The 20,164-nt window shown below is 36.3% G+C and overlaps 1 protein-coding gene across 4 annotated transcripts in view; it reads right to left on the bottom strand.

Annotated features, from left to right (window-relative positions):
- The window catches only part of EPC2 (enhancer of polycomb homolog 2), a 113,505-nt gene that overhangs the window by 58,188 nt on the left and 35,153 nt on the right, over positions 1-20,164 (bottom strand). For all 4 annotated transcript variants that reach the window (XM_081052629.1, XM_081052630.1, XM_081052631.1 and 1 more), the window contains exon 2: positions 15,937-16,096. In XM_081052629.1, the coding sequence (XP_080908755.1) occupies positions 15,937-16,096 (160 nt within the window). The remainder of the gene's footprint in view (positions 1-15,936; positions 16,097-20,164) is intronic.

Below are 20,164 nucleotides of genomic sequence, written 5' to 3'. Positions count from 1 at the left end.
AGATTCTCCCCACTTTCTGTTCAAACCTCTCATCTTTATTCACTCTCAACCAATCATTCAACAAGTACAGAACGAGAGCAAAAAGCCTTAAGACGTGTGGGTTCAGGAAGTATCTTAACCACTACAAACTAATTCTACAATTATATATGTGCAAGAATACACATTCTATTCTTATGTCTAATATTTTATATCTAATAGTTAATAGTGTAAAATAATAAGTAAGTCAGAAAGAGAATATACCTCCATAGCCCACTAAATGGACAGGAACTTGAGAGATTAAATAGCAGTATTGTTATAAAAAGTGTTGTTTTAATGTTAGCAAAGCACTGAATGGACAAAGAAATAAACAGTTTATAGAAGACATCAGAATGTTTTGAAATAGGAATCTCAATAGATGTGAAAAAATCTAAACATATAAAACAAAGAAGAGGGCAATGGATAATTTCCTTTACTAAAGAAACTTTGCTAAAGATTTCATCAAATATTCTTTCCAAAAACCAGCCCTACTGGAGATATAAAGTATCTCATTTAAAAACATACATTTTAGATTTCAAAACATATTACAAAGCTAAACTAACAGATCAGTGTGGTACTGGCACCAAGACAGACATACAGGCCAATGGAACAGAGAACCAAGAAATAAATGATCAAATGATCGAAAAGGGTACCAATAGTACACAGGGAGAAAGGACAGTCTCTTCAACAGATAGTACTGGGAAAACTGGGAAATCTACATGCACAAGAATGAGGATGGACCATTACCTTACATCTTATACAAATAGTCACTCAAAATGAATTAAAGACCTAAACATTAAGACCCGTAACTTCAAAGTTCTAGAATAAAACAAAGGGGAAAAGCTTCATGACACTGGGTTTTGTGGCCATGCAGCAGCCTACCCGTCTGTCTCCTTGTCCCTGCCCCCAAAGGAAGGAGAGTCTGTGAGACGGATCCCTTCAGGGACTTTGCTAACCTTATGTTCCCGTTTGGCCCCCAAAAGATGGCTGGTCAGCCAATGACGAGCAAGATTCCCCACTGTGGGGACAATTCAAGCCAGGCGCAGTCAAGTGGGGACCAACAGGAGAACCCACAAGGTTCATAGAGGTGGGCACAGCCTCCCCCCGCCCCCAGCTAAGGAAAGCCTCTGCCTCTGTGGCTTCCCACAACCTGCAAGGGAAGAGATTCAATGATGTGCTCTCCATCTATTCATATGCATATAGGTTTTGTCCCTTGGAGAGGTACATACATCCTGAGACATACGGTACGGTACGGCTCCCTGCAGGCAAGGGTGACTGGCTTGAATCAGTTTCCTATCAGGATGTATGGAATTCACAGATCTTGAGATTGACAAGCTTTATCCTCACCTAACTAATAAAAGCTAACGCATAGACCGAGTAGGCCCGTCCTGCATGTCCCTTGTCCCCCCTGCTTAACTCTATTCGTGGCTACTGTCTTTTCTTAACCCTGCGCCGCCCTCCTCGCTCCCCACAACCCTTGTCGCGCAGGACGCGACAGGTTTTACTATAATTTTTCAGATATGATACCAAAAACATAGGCAACAAAAGCAAAAATAGGCAAATGGGACTGCATCAAACTTAAAAACTTCTACATAGCAAAGGAAACAAGAGTGAAAAGGCAAACTACAGAATGGGAGAAAATATTTTCAAACCATATAATAAGGGGTTAATTTCAGAATATATAAAGAATTCCTACAACTCAAGAACAACAAAAATCCCCACAAATAACCCAATGGAAAAATGGGCAAAGGACTTAAACAGATACTTCTCCAAAGAATATATGCAAATAGCAAGTAAATGAAAAGATGTTCAACATCAATAATCATTAGGGAATCACAAATCAATTAAACTACAAGGAGGTATCACCTCACCCTCATTGGAGGACGACTATAAAACAAAAAAATTATACTGGGTGTGAATGTGGAGAAATTGAAACCCTTGTGTACTGTTGGTAGGATGGTAAAATAGTACAGCCTCTGTGGAAAACGGTGGGGGTCCTCAAAATTAAAAATGAACTACCATGTGACCCAGAAATCACATTTGTGGGTATATATCCAAAAGAACTGAAAATAGAATCTCAAAGAGTTATGCGTTCACTGCAATATTATTTACAACAGCTGATATATGGAAGCAATACAAATGGCCATGAGCAGATTAATAGATAAATAAAACGTGGTTATGTACATACAAAGGAATATTATTCATCCTTAAAAAAGAAATTCCTGTCACATGCCACAAAATGGATGAACCTTGAGGACATCCTATTAAGTGAAATAAGCCAGTCACAAAAAGACAAATACCACATGATTTCACTTATATGAGGTATCTAAGGTAGAGAAATTCACAGAAACAAAAGTAGAATGGTGGTTGCCAGAGGTTAAGGGGAGGGTGTGACAGGGAATGTTCAATGGGTATAGTTTTAGTTACACAAAATGAAAGACTCCTAGAGATCTGTCGTACAACACTGTGATTCATAATACTATAATGCAAACTTAAACACTGTTGAGAGAAAATTTGTGGAATTTTTTTACAATAAAGCAACAACAAAAACTCCATTTTGACCTGAATCAAGAAATGAGGAAACAGACAAACCCAAATTGAGGAACATTCTACAAAGTAACTGGTCTGTTCTCAAAATATCAGTGGCATGAAACACAAAAATACTCAGGAATAGCCTGAAGAGATGTGATAACTGAATGCAACATATCATCTGGAACTTTCATTATAAAGAATATTACTGGGATAATTATTAAAATATGAAATGTGAACAGAATAATTGTATTATGTCAATGGTAATTTATTGATTTTAATAATTGTCCTGTGGTTATGTAAGAGAACGTTTTTAAATAACACAACGAAGTACTGAGACATAAAGGAGCATGGCATTTGTAACTTAGGGTTCAGAACAAAAATAATGGAAGGGAGAAGAGAGTGACTGAAACAGAGTGTGAGAGTAAGAAGAAAGAGAGGGAAAGAATGAGAGAGAAAGCAAACATTAAATGTTAACATTTAGTGAATCATAGAGAAGGATATACAGAATTCTTTATACTATTCTTGCAACTTTTCCATAAACTAGAAATTAGGCCAATTTAAAAGTTTAATTAAAATCATTTTAAAACAAAAAGTAAATAAATGTATACAAACATACATATATGTATGTATGTGTGTGTGTGTGTGTGTGTATATACATATATATATTTAAGCACAATTTTCTCAGAACCCACCCTTTGTATTCTAATATAAATCCAAGCCAGTACTAAGACATAGATGCCTAATAGAACTGTTCTCAAAGATTAAATTCTGTAATCATGAAAATTTGAAAATTCAGGAATATTCCAATTTGTTTCTTTTAGCATTATATACCAGATATTACTAGAACAGGGCCCGACAAAGTAATCTGAGATAATAATCAAAGAAATGAAAAGTGTTTCTTCCTAAGTAACTGTCTAATGAAACAGTCAATTATAATATAAAGCGATTGTGTCTCAGGAAGAAGGGATGAATTTGCAGTTAGTATCCCACTCATTAATTAAATATAATTTTATTCCCCCAGTGCCATCCAGGTTCTCTTCAAAACAACCTATCTGACAGACTCTTCAGCGATAAGATTCCTGAATTCCCAATATTAACACCTTGGCCAACAGCTCCTGCTTCAATATCTTTATTCACTAGAGAGGTTGTTGCCAGAAAGAGTAGCCAAATAATTATCAGTTACTACATAGAATGTGAAATTCCTGACTGAGCTGGAATAAAAAGTTGACTTTAAAATCATCAAAACAGGGCCCTTAACACAGTGGGCCAACTAACACTGAGGAATGAACAAATAAGCTGCAACAAAATATTTTCCAATTCTTAAAACTACTGTCTTAAAAATCTTACATTTCAGAATCCAATATAAAATCATCTCAGATCATTTTGTCTTCACTCAGATGAAGAAAAAAAATAAAGTGAGACTTTTCTGATGATTCATAATGAACAAGCCATGATTTTAATCTTCAAGGAGCATTTCCATAAAGAAACCATTGGGAAACTCTTCTAAGAAACTGTCTTCAAAACAAAATTATAAATGATATAAGAGAAAACAGTCTAATATTTTATAGTCAAAAATTTCTTTTAAACCAAATATCGAAGTTACTGACCACATCTGGCTCTGACTTGTTTTCCAAAATTAAATAAAATCCATTTTATAAAAACACAAATATTTACTACTTAGGACATTTAAAAAATAGACCATAAAAAATTTCAAAAGAACAGATTTTAAACTTTTTAATAAACTTCTAAAAATTAAAGAGACAAAGCCACAGATGCAAGCAATGTTACCAAAAATAGCCCCTCCAAAAAAAATTAACAATCTGTTTCAATTAGAAGAAATTTGTTATTTATATAACAACCTCAAAAAATTGCAACCAACGCAAAATTATAAAGACAATGAGATGGAAAAGTCTGAACATTAAGTGAAAAAAAATAAAAACAAAATTATATATAGGACTTCCAGTTTCTAGTCAGCCATGAAGAACTTAGAAGTCATCACTCAATCCTAACAAGTAAAAAGTTAACATGCAAAATCAACAACTCTCCTTCTATCCAGCAGAGAAGTGAGCAAGGAGAAATATAAATGATACAAAAACAAAGAAATTACAAGAAAACTACAGACCAGTATCACTCATGAACGTAATGCAAAAATTCTCAATAAATTAACAATTCAAATCTAATAATGTTAAAAAGAAGAATTATACACATGACTGAGTGAAATGTATCCCAGATAGGCAAGGCTGGGAAAATCAACGAACGTAATCCACCACATCAACACAGAAGAAAAATCATTTCAACAGATAAAGTCACAACAACAGATGCAGACCATATACCTTTCACTTAACTTGAAATAGATCACAGACCTAAATGCAAAGAACAATCTATAAAACTGCTAAAAGATAACAGGAGAAAATCTAGATGATCTTACATTTGGTGATAAGATTTTAGAAACACCACCAAAAGCACAACCCAGAAAAGAAAAATAATTAAATTAGGCTTCATAAAAATTAAAAACTGCAGCTGTATGAAAGACACTATGAAAAGCCAAGCCATAGACTGGGAGAAAATATTTTCAAAAATTTATTTGATAAAGAACTTGTATCCAAAATATACATAGAACACTTAAAACTCAACAACAAGAAAACAAACACCTCACCAAAGAAAATATACGAATTGCAATTAGTCATATGAAAAGGTATTCAACATCTTAGGTTACTAGGAAATTGGAAGTTAAAACAGTAACATACCATTACAAACCTATCAGAACAGCAAAAATATCCAAACCGACAACACCAAATACCAGTGAAGATACAGAGCAACAGGAACTCTCTCATTCACGGCTGGTAGGAACGCAAAATGGAATAGTTATTTTGGAAGTCAGTTTGGCAGTTTCTTACAAAGCTAAACATTATCTTACCATACAATCCAGCAGTTGCACCCCTAGATATTTACCCAAAGGAGCTGAAAACCTATGTCCACACAAAAACCTGCAGATGAATATATAGAACAGTATATATATATATATATATATATATATATATATATATATCTCCACCCAAAATTGGAAGTAACCAAGCAAGATATCCTTCAATAGGTGAATGAATAAACAAACTGGTACATCCGTACAACGGGACAGATTCAATAATAAAAAGAAATGAGCTATCAAGCCACAGAAAGACATAGAAGAATCTTAAATGCATGTTGCTAAGTGAAAGAAGCCAGTCTGAGAAGCCTAAGTACTACATAATTCCACCTACATGACATTCTGGAACAGGTAAAAGATTAGTGGTTGCCAGGCATGTGAAGGATGAGTAGGTGAAATAGAGGGAGTTTTCAGCGTGGTGATACTATTCTGTAGGATAATGTAATAGTGGATCCATGACATGGATTTTTTAAAGTCCATAAAACCATACAACACAGTGAAAAGTAAACGTGTATGTATGTGTAGGGGTAATGTATGGGAAATTTCTATACTATCTACTCCATTTTTTCATAAATCAAAAACTGTTTTTAAAAATAAACTTTTTGCTTTTTTTGAAGCGTGTTTTTCCAGCACCCATCAGCCCCAAGTTAAATAGTTGTTTTCAATCTAGCTGGAGGGCGTAGCTCACGGTGGCCAGCAACGTTGGTGTTATGAGCACCATGCTCTAACCTACTGAGCTAACTGGCCGCCTCTAAAAAAATGTTAATCCAATTAAAAAATGGGCAAAGGACCTGACTAGACACTTACTAGCTAAGGAAGATAAACGAATAGTCAACAGGTACATGAAAAAATGCTCTCCATCACTAATTATTAGGGGAATGCAAATCAAAACCACACTGAGATACCAGCTCAAGTCAGTTAGAATGGCTAGCTAGCATCAAAAAGACAAATCATAATAAATGCTAGCAAGAAAATGGAGAAAAGGGAACCCTTGTGCACTTATGGTGAGAATGTAAACTGGTACAGCTGCTGTGGAAAACAGTATGGAGGTTCCTCAAAAAACTATTATAAAACTAGAACCACACTATGATCCAGTAACCCCATTTCTGGAAATAAATCAGAAGGAAATAAAAATACTCTGCTGAAGAGACATCTGCAGCCCCATGTTCACAGCCCCAGTATTTACAATAGCCAAGACATGGAAACAACCTAAGTGTCCATGATGAATAAATTGCAAAAGAAGCTGTGGTATGTAGATATATCTGTATCTATATACCTCTGTATCTGTGTCTATATCTGTAATAAATATTATTCAGCCATTAAAAAGAAGAAAATCCTGCCATTTGTGACAACATGGATGGACATTGAGGGCATTATGCTAAGTGAAAAAGTCAGATACTGTATGATCTCACTTATACGTGAAACCTAAAAACAAAAAAACCCCTCACAGATAGAAAAGGAGATCAGATTTGTGGTTACTAGAGGTGAGGGGAGGATGAATTGGGTGAAGATGATCAAAAGGTACAAACTTCTAGTTATAAGATAAACAAGTACTAAGATGTATGTACAACATGATGCGCGTATATATGAAAGTTGTTAAGAGTAAATCTTAAGAGTTCTCATCAGAGGGAAAAATACTTTTTTTTCTTTTTCGGTAACTGTATGAGGTGATGAATAAAACGTATTGTGGTAATCATTTCACAATGTATATAAGTCAATTCATTACGCTGTGCACCTTAAGCTTATACAGTGCTCTATGTCAACTGCATCTCAATAAATCTGGGGTGAAAGGAAGCACGAATTCTGGAATATGACTGCCTCGTTCAAATTCTGGCTCCCCTAGTTACAATGTCTTGGGAGCATGCTCCTAACCCTCTCTGTATTTACAACAGACCATCACAACCTCTATAAAATGAGGGAAATAGTTTTATCTACCTCATACAGTTTTCATTGATATAAAATAAGGTAAAACAAAGACCACTAACAATAATATTTGGCTCATCATAAACAATATGTATTAATCATGAGATATTAAGGAACCATACCTAAACATATTTCATTTCCACATTCCACAGTTGGATAATTATGTTCAATTCTGTACTCATTTTCTCAGTCAGTTACAAAATATACTGACTGCCGAAATCTGCTCAAAATCCAGTTCTCTAAATCTAGACATCACTGGCTCTTGCCTTAAGTTCTGTAGATGTAGTTATGGTTTTGTGTGAGGGATAGAATCTAAGATGTCAAATAACAGTGGTTGCTCTAAAATTATCTCTATTTTTCAAGCAATCATACAAAGTAGGTATTATTTCCCCCCCACTCAATACAAGTATCTAAAACCCTAGATGAGCCAAGTTAACACAGTTAATAACTAAAGTAAGTACCAGAGCTGAAATGTCCCATTAATATCAGGTTATACAGACTTTGTTTTTTAAGCATTCTAGCAATTAGGGAATACCCCTTTAGGAGGCAAATGGGGGAAAAGACTCTTAGAGGATATTTCCTTTGGAAAACTGAAGTTTTAAATATGCCCTGAAAAGACAGAGGTATGGCTATCTCACAAATTTTTAATATCTCAAAAAGATTATGTAGCTAGATTCAATGAGATAGTAAATGTCTTTCAATTAAATTAAACTGTATCTAAAAGGAGTTCATTGAACACTAGCTCTTGAAAACAATAATAAACTACTAACTTTTTTAAAAAGCCTAAAATCCAATTTTTCCTTGAAATGTAAATTATATTTTACTAATACAGATTACTAATTTACTAATATTTACTAATATACAAACTCATATTTTACTAATAGCAAAACCACCGATAATCTGGGTCTAAAACTCCTTAATTAAAAGGTAAACAGCTAAAAACCTTCAGTACTAGCTTGCTTTCTTATAGATTCCTGTTGACTACTGAAAGATATAAAAGAAATTCCTTGTAACATTTTACAGCTTTCAAAAATTAGTATTTAATGACATGGAAAAATGTTTACCCTATGACTGTCAGTTAAAAACACACAAATATACACACATACATAGATAGAGAACATAATGCAAATTTGGGGGGGAAAAGGAAGAAAATACAACTTGTATCTGTTGGTTATCTTTGTGAGATGGCTCTATTCACTTTTTCTGCAGTGAACATTTTACGTTTCATTATAGACAATAAACCTCAATTTCTCAACAAAAAAAATCCAAAACACCTTACTTTCTTAGTTTTTATTAGAGAAACAAAGGAGAGTCTTAACCCCCAGTGAAGAGAAACAACTATCTTTGAACAAGGTCCATTGAGGACGGTGGGGGAAGTGGCTTTATTTAACCTCCATGGGGGGAGGGTCTTACATTCCTACATTTTGATTAGTTTGACTTTATTGAAGAATGTCGGTGAGAAAATAATCACTAAAATAGTATCATCTTGGATTATTTAAAAGCGACATCATAAAGGCTACGTTTTAACTCTTTCATCCTTTGCATCACTATTATCCATTTCAGCCTCCTCTGAGCATCCATAAGAGTTCTGTTAACTATGATACACTTTTTTTTAAACAAATAGAGGAAAATAACGCCCAATTGACTAAGGTCCTAAGCCATCCAATTCATTCCACTCAAATCAAACTTTATTGTTTGCCAAGCAGAGCTCAGCAGGGAGGTTTTATAAATCAGTAACTGCCACACAGCCCTTCCCTACCTTGGGCCTCCCTCCAAAAGGGTCACAGGATTGCCTTCAAAGACGGATGAACTTGGAGAAAGCCAGGCCACTGAGAGGCACTGTAAGAGATTCTCTAGCTCTGCTCAGTTAGTTCCCAGAGCTCCAAAGTCTTGGCTGATACCCTTATTTCTGTGTATGTACAGCTGTGCACATGTGTGCATGCACTGGAGTGGGAAGTTTTTTTTTTTTTTTTTAAAGTTTCAGTCTGTATTGTTACTCTATTGGCTCTCTTCCCGAATTTCTTTGATTGGTAAAACTTAAAAAGGCTTAAAACAATTCGATTTTAGGCCTTCCGAAATGCTAAAATTCACCCTTTTCACCAGAGCTCCTCACTACCCTAAGCAAAGCTGTAAGATGTGTTTTTATTTTTATTACTCTTATGGTTCCCTTTACTTCAAGCGTTTTCCCTCTTCCCAGGACCTTCCCTCATCCCCATGCAGAGTACTCTTCTGTTCATTAACCCTGCCAGTCCAAACCAGAAAAATGTCACAGCAGGTGTTTCTATCTCCTTCACATCCAGGACTCCCTTTTCTATCAGTAGACAACCTATCATCTATCCTGCAATTTAGCCATCAAATAATTACAAAAGAATCCTTTCCATCCAACCGCTTCTGAATGGTAATGGACTTCTGCTTAATGTGTACAGGCCGTGCATCTTATAACGATGAGTTCTGACTGCGAAGCAGGACACCGGAGTTAAACAGGCACCGTCGAGCCAGATGGCCTGGGTTTGAATTCTGACTCTTATTTAGTAGCTGCATTACCCTGAGCCCTTTATGTAATCTTCCTTTAAACAGGAGGAAAAAGTACTAGCTGCCTCATAAGGTTCCTCTGAGTAGTAAATGACTTAATACATGTAAAACACTAATAGGACCTGGGCAGAACAATCAGTAAATGTTAACTATTTTATTATTCCTTTTACCCATAACTGCGGAAAGAAAATCTAGTCTTCTATTAAAATTTTCAGGAAATAAGCATATGAGAAAATATTTTTATAGGCAGGCAGCCCATGAAATTATATTACCGGGGTAAGATGGGTAGGAAAGTCAGTCTTCTATGGTAGACAGTGAGACAGACAAAATGCTGAAAGGTGCCAGCTCTCAGGACAGCGTGGCGTCACTGAAGGACCTTCCGTGGAGATGCTAGCTGCCGAGTGAATATGCGGAAGGCCTATTTCGGGCAGTGCCGATTAGCACAACCAGGTGTGCTCCTGGGTTATGTCACAGTATTTTCTTTGGGTGGCCCCACAGGAGACTTCTAAATGCTTCAGTGCCAGGAATATGCACCGAAATATGCACCTTAGAAACCAATCTGATGTTTCTGCCTTGTCTGTTAATTACACCGTGCCTACAATTTCTACCGCTAGGCACCTAACTGACCTCCTCCCTGCTTTAACATGGTCTTTAATCTGTTGTGCTGTGTTTTAGTCATAGTTAGCTCAGTTGTTTTAATAGTGGACATAAATAAATGCCTAATGACCCTAGGGGCACTCTCCTTGTACTCAGACTTGTCTTTCCTCTCTCCATCCCAGCCTGCCAAGTGATTGTTTTGCTTTTTCTCAAAACACCTGGCATTACGTTAATATTTAACGGTTTCTGAGTTCTGGGGCTCCCCCTCCCTCCTGGATTGTAGCACCAGGTTCTGGTCTCCCATTTCAGCCCGAGAGCCCACACTCGCAACTTTATCTCAGGACGGGAGGCTCAGCCCAATCTTGAGAAAAGAGGAAGCGCCACAGCCACTAACCTGAATGTGGTCACCCTCAGTGCCAGGCCTGGCTCACTGTCCGTTATCGCCCCTCTCATCACCCCAATGGGATCTAGCGTCACCTGGAATGTGTTCTCCACAAATCTGATACAATTGGCTTTAGTACTTGGGACATTTAAGTGTGTGATATCACTTCATGGGATTTGTTTTCTTAATAAACATCCGGTGACATTTTTACAAGAAAAATGATGGTTCTAGAATGCATCCTTTTCACCAAGAAGGTTTACTGTATAAACAAAACAATGCTCTTAATTTGGGATCTTTTCCAATTCTTTCCAATCAAAACATGTTTGTCCTGCCAAGGAAAAGGGTCAATTATCATCATTTTTGTTTAGGAGAATAGCAAAGGACATTCCAAGGATAATGAGATTGAAGTTGGATGTTAGGCCAGAATCTGTCTCAGTCTTGCTGAAAACCTAGTGGACTATACAGCTCCACTCTATACTGAGTAAGTGAAATTTTTCTTCTTTTCCAGTGTAGACTGGTCAGCGCTTTTGGACTGACGAGGAGCCAACTTCAAGTGCACTGTGATGCAGAGCAGTGCACACAGAGCAGCGTACACACACAGACAGGCATCTTCACAGGGCTTAGGACCCTCACCACAGATACAAACGGCGGAATTCAATTTCCTTTGAGTGACTTCGTCTCCCTGCCTGACAGATAACAAGAGGGTGCTATCCCACCGATCCTTTCTCCTGAACTCTTTCTTTCAGCCAAGTGCAAGTGAGATGGCCTACTGATGTGTGTTTGTAGGTGTCATGCAGTAGTAAGAAGGGGAAGTGAAGCTTCCTATCCAACAAGAGGAGTCCTGTTCCCAAGAACCATTTAATAGAGTCCAAAACTAGACACAAACTAACTTCAGATACTTACAAAATATCTCAAGTTTCTTTGTGGTCTAAGATTCTGAGATACTTATTGTCAATTGTAAAATATTATATTAAATAAAAGGGATCACAGGAGGTCAAAATAAAGAACTTAATGCAATGTAAACAAAGCCATTTCCTTAAGGAGAAAAGCTTGGGCCCTGAATTTAATGAAGTTCTTAAACTCCAAAAAGAATTAAAGAATGACAACATCTGGGTTGAAGTATCCAAAGTAACTTTGTTATGACAGTAAATAAAACAGAGGCGGCATTTGGGACATGTGCCACACAACTGATCAGTGTGCAGAATTAGCCTACATGAGGAATGAGTATCTTGGGTCATCAAAGTTTATGTGCTTCCAAAATGCTTCCAACCTGGTCAGAATATCCCAGTGCAATCACATAAGCTCCCCAGAATACCAACATGGGGGACTGAGGAGAACTGCTACTGAAGGGACGGGAAGGAACGAGGTTTATCTCATATCCTTACCAAAGCGGGACTCATTCCACTCCCAGCTCCTTCCCGGCAGAAACTAATTGCCCTAAAATTGTATTTTGGTAAATAATAGAGCTCACTTTTAATTTCTACCTTGGATCCACTCAGCGGGTCTCTCCAGTTCACTGTACACACTAATAATTTTATTCTTATATTTGATCCGGTGCATAATTTTGAGTCCTACAAAATCGAGATCTGAAAAATGCGATGATGTGTACACTTTTATCTTCAATCATCCATTCACTCATTCACTTATTCAGAAAATGTTTAATTACATACCTAACCACATGCTAGGTTCTATCCTAGGCAGTGAAACTACAGGAAAAACCGCCTCTGCTCTCACAGAGCATTACGCCTAGTGAGGCACCAGGACAAGTAATCACAATGACAAGTGGTCAATGCCACACTGAGGGCGTGCACATGCCACAGGTGGCGTGAGGGAAACAGCACTAAGGGCGTGTTTACAGGGTTCGGGAAAAGGCTCCCAAAGGTAGGCCTGGAGACCAGACGTGCAGGACAAGTCATATTTTAACACGTGAAGGAGAGAGGTAAAGGACTATGGAGGGCACGAACCAGAGCTCATTACTGTAGCTGAGTGGGACGAGTTATAGGAACTGGGGAAGAAAGCGTATTGAGACAATGAAATTACATAGTGACTGAGATGAAACTTCTGTTCCTGAGGAGCTTACATTCAGGAGAGGGAAGCAGATCCTCTACTGTCCCTTTTCATAAGGCTGGTGTCACAGTAGAAGAACACACAGGGAACTGTGGCCAGACAGGCACAAAGGAGGGTCTTCAACATCAAGCAAAAATGTTAACATTTTACCCTAAGGGCAGCAGCGAGTTTTTGAACAATTCCAAGTGGGTACTAATGACAACAGTGGTTCCGCAAGGCATGAAGACGAGCACGGAGACCAATGAGGTGGTTTCTGCCAAAGCCAGGCAAGCAAGATGGGCCTGAATAGGCCACTCACTGTGCCAAGTTTATAGTGTCTTCCGTTAGCTAGGCAAATGGGGAGTCTTTCAAATATATCATTAAAAGAAGAAAAGGAAAAGTCCACAGCAATATTTTCTGAAATTCCTGTATTTAAGGGCTTAGAAAGAAGTTATATCATAAAACAATTTTTCAATCCTTCATTGAAAAAAAACCTCAATGATAACAAGTTTAAATTTTATTACGGATAACCTTAAAGCCAATAATAGGCATACAGGTAAGCAAACTGTGGATTGTCAATTTGAAGAAAGTATACATTGAAAATAGAAGTAAGAGATTATATAAAAACCCAAGAAACTTAAAATGTAAGTAGAAAGGCAGAATAAAAAACTATATGTACAGTATGCCATTGTATATATAGTATAGTTTGTAGTACATGCTGATAGACTAAAAGATAAAAGTTAAAGTAATTTTCTATTATTTCATTCCATTTTTTAACAATAGAATAAAATGAAATGAAAAAAACCAACACAACATTAATGCTTATTGTATCCAATGGGCCTGACCCAGATGGATTACACTCAATTTCTTGGTTCTTGGTTTCCTAGAATGATTTTTACAAATGGTCCTGTTGTCCAGCTATACTGTTATTAAAACACACACAAAAAAATCGGACACTTTGGCTTAAGAAATTCTTAAAATTCCTATTGTGAACAGCTATCTCCTTCCTGACACAAAGACAAGGCAAATTCAACAAGCTGAAGGGACTCAAAGTCAAAGAACACAGAGGAAACATATCACAAATAATTTTTGCATGTGTGTTTTTCTTGAATGCTTCAGAGAAAAGGGTTTCTGGAAAATGGTTCTGACATGTAAAGACCTTTGAAAAGCTCTTTTAAAACAATTCAGTCAACAAACATACCATTTGAGCATCTATGAGCCACTTACTTTAAAGATACAAAGAGAAAAAACAAAGTTCCCTGTCCTCAAGGAGCTCACAGTCTAAAAGGAAAGAAAGGATGGTTATAAATAATTGCAATGATGTATAGTGAGTCCTCTAATAGAGAGATGATGTACAACATGCTGAAATAAGCAAAGACGAGAGGTAGAATGAGAAAACTCAGGGTAAGCTCCGTAAGGGAGCTAGGGCTTAAATGAACTATAGGATGGGAAAGATTTGAACAGCACATGCATGGAATTGTGAAATGTGAAACAAGGCTAATGTATATAATTTTATTTATTCCCTTGGTACAGAGACTGAGGGGAAGAGCAACAGGAAATGAGGTTAACAGAGCAGTCAGGGAGCAAATCACAAAAAATCTTGTATTCAAACTGGAGAATTCAACTATTACTGAATTCTGTCAAAGCTACACTGCCATCAGTTGCAAGATGCAACATGACTTTATGTACAGTAAGAAGAAAAAAGCCTTTATGCTGGGGTCTATTGAGAAGTTTGATAGAATACTCTTGCATAAAACTATACTACCAAAGGACAGCAACATCAGGATAAGGTAAAGAAATAAACTGGCCACGCAAAAAGGAAATGCAAAGAACTTTGTATTTCTCAACTTACCATTAGGTAGAAGAAAGGAGGAAAATTCCCTGAGAAATAAGCTCGAAGCCTGTGTGCAATCTGAACTAAAGCTACCAGTGTGGTCCAAAAACAAACAAAACAAACAAGCAAAGAATTTAAAATTGTCTCAGTTTGGTAGTGTCCTCAGATGCCTGGCAGAAACAAATGTAAATGCTCTTAAGATAAACCAGACTTCAATCTAGGACAATAGCAGTTTAAGATGCAATCTCATTTTAAAGATGACAAGTTAAAAATGTGCATCTCAAAATCGAAAAAACAAAACAAAAAACAGATCTTACAGTCAGTCCTAAATCTGGAGATGTTTCAGAATTACTTGGGAAACTTTAAAAAAAATACTTATTACCAGGTTGCATACCAGAGATTCTCAGACGGGTAGGCCTGAAGCAGAGTCCTGGAATTTCTACTTTTAACAAGCTACCCAAGGTGTTTTTTTAAACACTGCTAGACAAGATACCAAAAAAAACAGTAGCATCTCTCTGCAGAATCCGCCAAAAACTCCTACTGTAGACAATAAAGAACAACAGGATTTTAAGCCCGAATGTAATTTGGTCAGACCAACACTGCAGGAAGACGCTGTTGTGCAGGTGGGCTTTGTGGAGAGACAGATGAGAAGAGGGAATGGACAGGAGATGGGGATAGTAAATATCACAGGAGATTATACTGAAATAGTTTTAAGGCAAGAGATGGTAATCATTTAAATAGTAACAATGGTTAAAAAAAATAAAGAGTACCAACGAGGCAGAATCAGACATAATTTTATAAAAACTAGATGAAAGCAGGATCTAAATCTAAAAAAATTTCAGGAGACTAACATCTAATTGGCAGTATAGCCACTAGGCCTTTAAAAGTAAATCTTATTGGGGTATAGTAATCCACCAACTTTTAGCTGTATAATAAAGTATAAGTGCTATACAAAATCCTATACTACATAAACATCAAATGTTTCAAATGCACCTAACACAAAATAATCTCCAAGTTCAGAAGCAAGCACAGAAGGATTTTATTCTTTAATGTTTCACATTTTTATTAATTAGTGTATATGAGAAAAAGGATCTTCACTAGTTGATAAATTTAAATTAACTATAAGAGAAAACAATGAATTAACCAACTTACGCTGAATGTGAATGAACTGTTTTGGCTGCTTAAACTCTCCTTTGTACAGGCGGTTGTAATAGCTGACGTTGCTCTCTGCCTCAGGAACTGGAATGACCATGCTCTCTTTTTTTTCTCTAAATACTTGCTGTGCTGAAATAGCTCGCTGTAAATGATGTTCCTGGAAAACGTAAAGTAGACAACATAAGTTGTTTTAATAATGTTAATCCAATGCACAATTATATTTAAATTTTACTGTATTTAATAATTGCGAGGTGCTTTAAGAATCAATTACAAATAGCTCCTTTGCCCCAGACCTACAGAAAACATTGCCATCGTTCTCCTGTAATACCTATGTTCATGCTGATACCACCTGAGATGATTACAATTTTAATAAGCAGGATTTGAAAAATGATTAAATATATACATATTCACAAACCAGAACTTAACATCTTAATTATAAGAAAACTGATCCCTTGTTTGCTAAATTAAGATGTTTGTCACCAACACCAGAATATAAATATGCAAATGACAGGAAAATAATTTTTATCACAGACTTTAAGTATTTTCTACATTTATACACCTGAAACTTCAATAGTACAAAATTCTAGGTAATTCAAAGAAAGATAAAATGATGTTTAACAGACTATATTAGTATCACAGCAGGAAATATTTTTAAACAAAAGTTAAACAAAAAGTTCCTATAAAATACACCCAGATTCTAATAACTTGATTACCTCCATCACTTAATGCGTACTTTCTCCCTTGACCCACTATGGACCATTCGCAACAAACCAGGTTTACCTTGTGGAAGGAAAATTAGGTCATGTTACTCCCCCAATAGATTTCCTTCATATTTAGATTAACGGTTAAAAATCACTCAGTGACTTATAAGGCCTTATATATCGGTGACCTTACCTCCTGTCTATCTCCTCTCATCCTTCATTCTAGCTACGCTGCCTCTCCTTAAGGTTCCTAAATATCCAGTGGATTACTTTTGAAATTCCTTAAAATCTCATCTCATAAAAGAGATCTTCTGTGATTTCCTTATCTGTAAGAGTACAGCTCCGCTGCAATGCATAAATTAAGAAGTATTTTTCATTAGTCATCCTTTCAACACATTTCAGAGCACCTGGGAGACATCAGTCCTGTCACTGAGAATTTTAAAGTGAATGAGAAACAGACTCTACATTAAGGAAGTTAGCTAATGGAAGGGAGATATCTAACTGTGCAGCCATGTTTGAGCTCGACAAGCATATCTTCTCCAATCACTCCTCTTGGGAGGATAGAGAAAGATGTACAAAGAAAGTAAAATCTAAACTAGACTTTTAGGATCCAACAGGGATTTAGTAAGGCAGAAGAGGAAAAGAAGAAACAAGCCAGGCAGAGAAAACACAAGATCCAAAACGGACAAAAGCCCAGAGATATTCAACGAAAGGGAAGTAGCTGAGGAAAGGGACGGGAAGGTGGGTGGTGGCTTACATTTAAGAGTTTCACCATTTTCAGTGCCAGGTAGAAGTATGTTTTCCTTGACAAGGTAGAATACCAACTTGGAGTACTAAATACATTTCCCCATACAAGTATTATCAACTTAGGATCAATTAGCAGTAAAAACTTGTGAGTTAACTAAATGTGAGGGGATCAAACACACACAAACAGCATCAAGAAACTACTAGGAAGTCAGGCCTTGCTTGAATAAGCAATTTCTAGCATTAGTTAAGCCTATATTTTCCTATTACCTTGCTGACACTTCACCTCTCCTAGTGGTATTAGGTTGGTGTAAAAGTAATTGAGGTTTTTGCAATTATTTTTAACCTTTTAAACCGCAATTACTTTTGCACTAATCTAATACAATATGCAATGCCCCTACATTTATATGTTTTATAGTTCTGAAAGTACATCCGTAATCACATGCTTATTAGCCCCTCACAATCTTGGGACATAAGAGTAGATATTATCCCACTTTGTAAATTAGACTCAAGAAACAAGTGATTTGCTCTTAGTTGTGGTAGGATACCATGTTCCCCCAAAATAAGACCTAGCCGACCATCAGCTCTAATGCGTCTTTTGGAGCAAAAATTAACATAAGATTCAGTTTTATATTGTATTATATAAGACCCAGTCTTATTTTACTATAAGACCAAGTCTTACGTTTTTTGCTTCAAAAGACGAACTAGAGCTGATTGCCCAGGTAGGTCTCATTTTCAGGGATACACGATATATGAGAGTCAAATTTTAGGACTCTGACTCCAGTGTTCCTGACTATTTCATACTTACTAGAAAAGGGCATCAAAGTAAAGGTGAAAGACCATGTACTTGAAATGCTGATAATCTATAGACGTGGGTGACAAGAAGAAACTGAGCTAACTGGCGGCACACTTTTGATTTGAAGAGATTCTTTTGATCAATATTGGGCTTTCCCCTAAGTATAAATAAAACATTTTAAGCATTATCCAATTATTGACATACATCTTTAACAAACTCATATTTAATATTATTTTAATTTTACAAATGAGAAAACTTAAAAACATATCCTAGATGACCCTCTTGTTACTAACACAGCTGGCAGATGACAGACATGCAGCCAGAAATGAAGGCACTCCCCCACTTTAATTTACAGACCAAACTTAGCTCTAAAAGTACATTCACAGCTATCATTTCCTTCCCCCAGATTATCAGATAGTCTCTCAACCCAGAAAAAAACACACACATGATGTCTGCTAGAGGCCTGTGCTCTATACAATAACTGTATCCAGTGGCAAACATACAAAATCCTGGAACTACTAAAGTTTTGATTTGTTTTTATTAGGGGAAGAGGTTGGCAGAAATAATGTTGATTCCTTTTTATATGCTGCTTTATATGTTGGTGAGATTACATGGGTTTTTAAAATAACTAAATATCAAGCACTGCTCAATTTCCTTTTCTGTAAGAAGGCATCCTTTTGACCCACCGAGTCGACTCCACTCACAGAATTCATCAAAAGGCAACAAATGGACAACAATAACTACGTGACAATCCTCATCATGGCATTGTTTATAATACCAAAAACAGAACCAAATGGCAACAAATAGGGAATTAGATCCCTCCTAAAACAGGTTATAAAATAGTATATATAAATAAAAATGAATACATATGTACAAAAAAGAGCCAAGAAGAATACAGGAAATACCACAAAATGTTAACCATTTAGGTGGTCCTTATTTTATTGTGTGCCCTTTCACAGTTACTGAATTTTTAATAGTAAATCTGTATTACTTTCTTAAATAAAAAAAAAGTGTTATAAAAGTTCTGCATCTTAAATGAACTATCCACCACAATACACAAAATCACTTCTCCTGGTTACATTAACATCCTGAAATATCCTTTTGAAACCTACTATATTATACCTAAACATTTTTTTCTCTTTTTTTGGAGATATTACACATTCTCTGCATCTTATACTTTTTCCTAGTAACAAGCGAAATTACATGATAAGCCATTAAAAGTAAACTAAAAGCCAAATAATTCATGGCTTTTAGTAATACATAGTAAGTACCAAGCACAACCCTGCAAGGCGCATGGTAGATGCATATTTTTTTCTTTTTGGAGATGAGTGAACTAAGGCTCTATCACTACACTGGTAGATATTTGTATGTTTCTTTCCCATCTTGTCAAGCTCATGTCCCAACTTGCTGGGTTTCAAAATCTATCAGCTGAGTTAGACTGAACACAAAGTCAAAGATTATTCACTGGTATTTTAAAAATTCACATGCAAAACTCCCAATTGAAGATAAAGGACTAAAGGCCTACATTTACCTACCTCCCTATAATAGAAACTAATAGCAAAGAACTAAGAAGCTTATAAAGCCGCAATGACAAAGAAAATGAAAGATGAGCTATCAGCACAAAACAGGGTGTAGAAAAATTCTGGGAGATCAAAATTGAAAGAGGAAGTTCAAAATCGTTGTAGAGAAAGAAAAAATAAAAACAAAACCCATCTGTCCCTCAGAAAACCAGATGATGGAGATTTTGAAACACTAGCTAGAACCAGCCAAAATGAGACAAGCCCTTCACTGCCAATTCTTCAAGAGCAGATCATTCTACACAGACAGAAGAGGGCGCCATTGAAGTAAGAATGTTGTGAACCACCCAAATCTACAACAAAAAAAAGAACCGAAGAAAACTTACTAAGTCTATTGTTATTGTTAAAAAATCATAAAACAAGATTCAACTACACCCCTAATGATAAATTCCAATCTGGAAGGTGGG

Source organism: Rhinolophus hipposideros, assembly GCF_964194185.1.
Source record: "Rhinolophus hipposideros genome assembly, chromosome: 6".
NCBI classification, from domain to species: domain Eukaryota; kingdom Metazoa; phylum Chordata; class Mammalia; order Chiroptera; family Rhinolophidae; genus Rhinolophus; species Rhinolophus hipposideros.
Note: the sequence above shows the minus strand (reverse complement) of the source record. Positions and strands in the feature narration are given on the sequence as shown.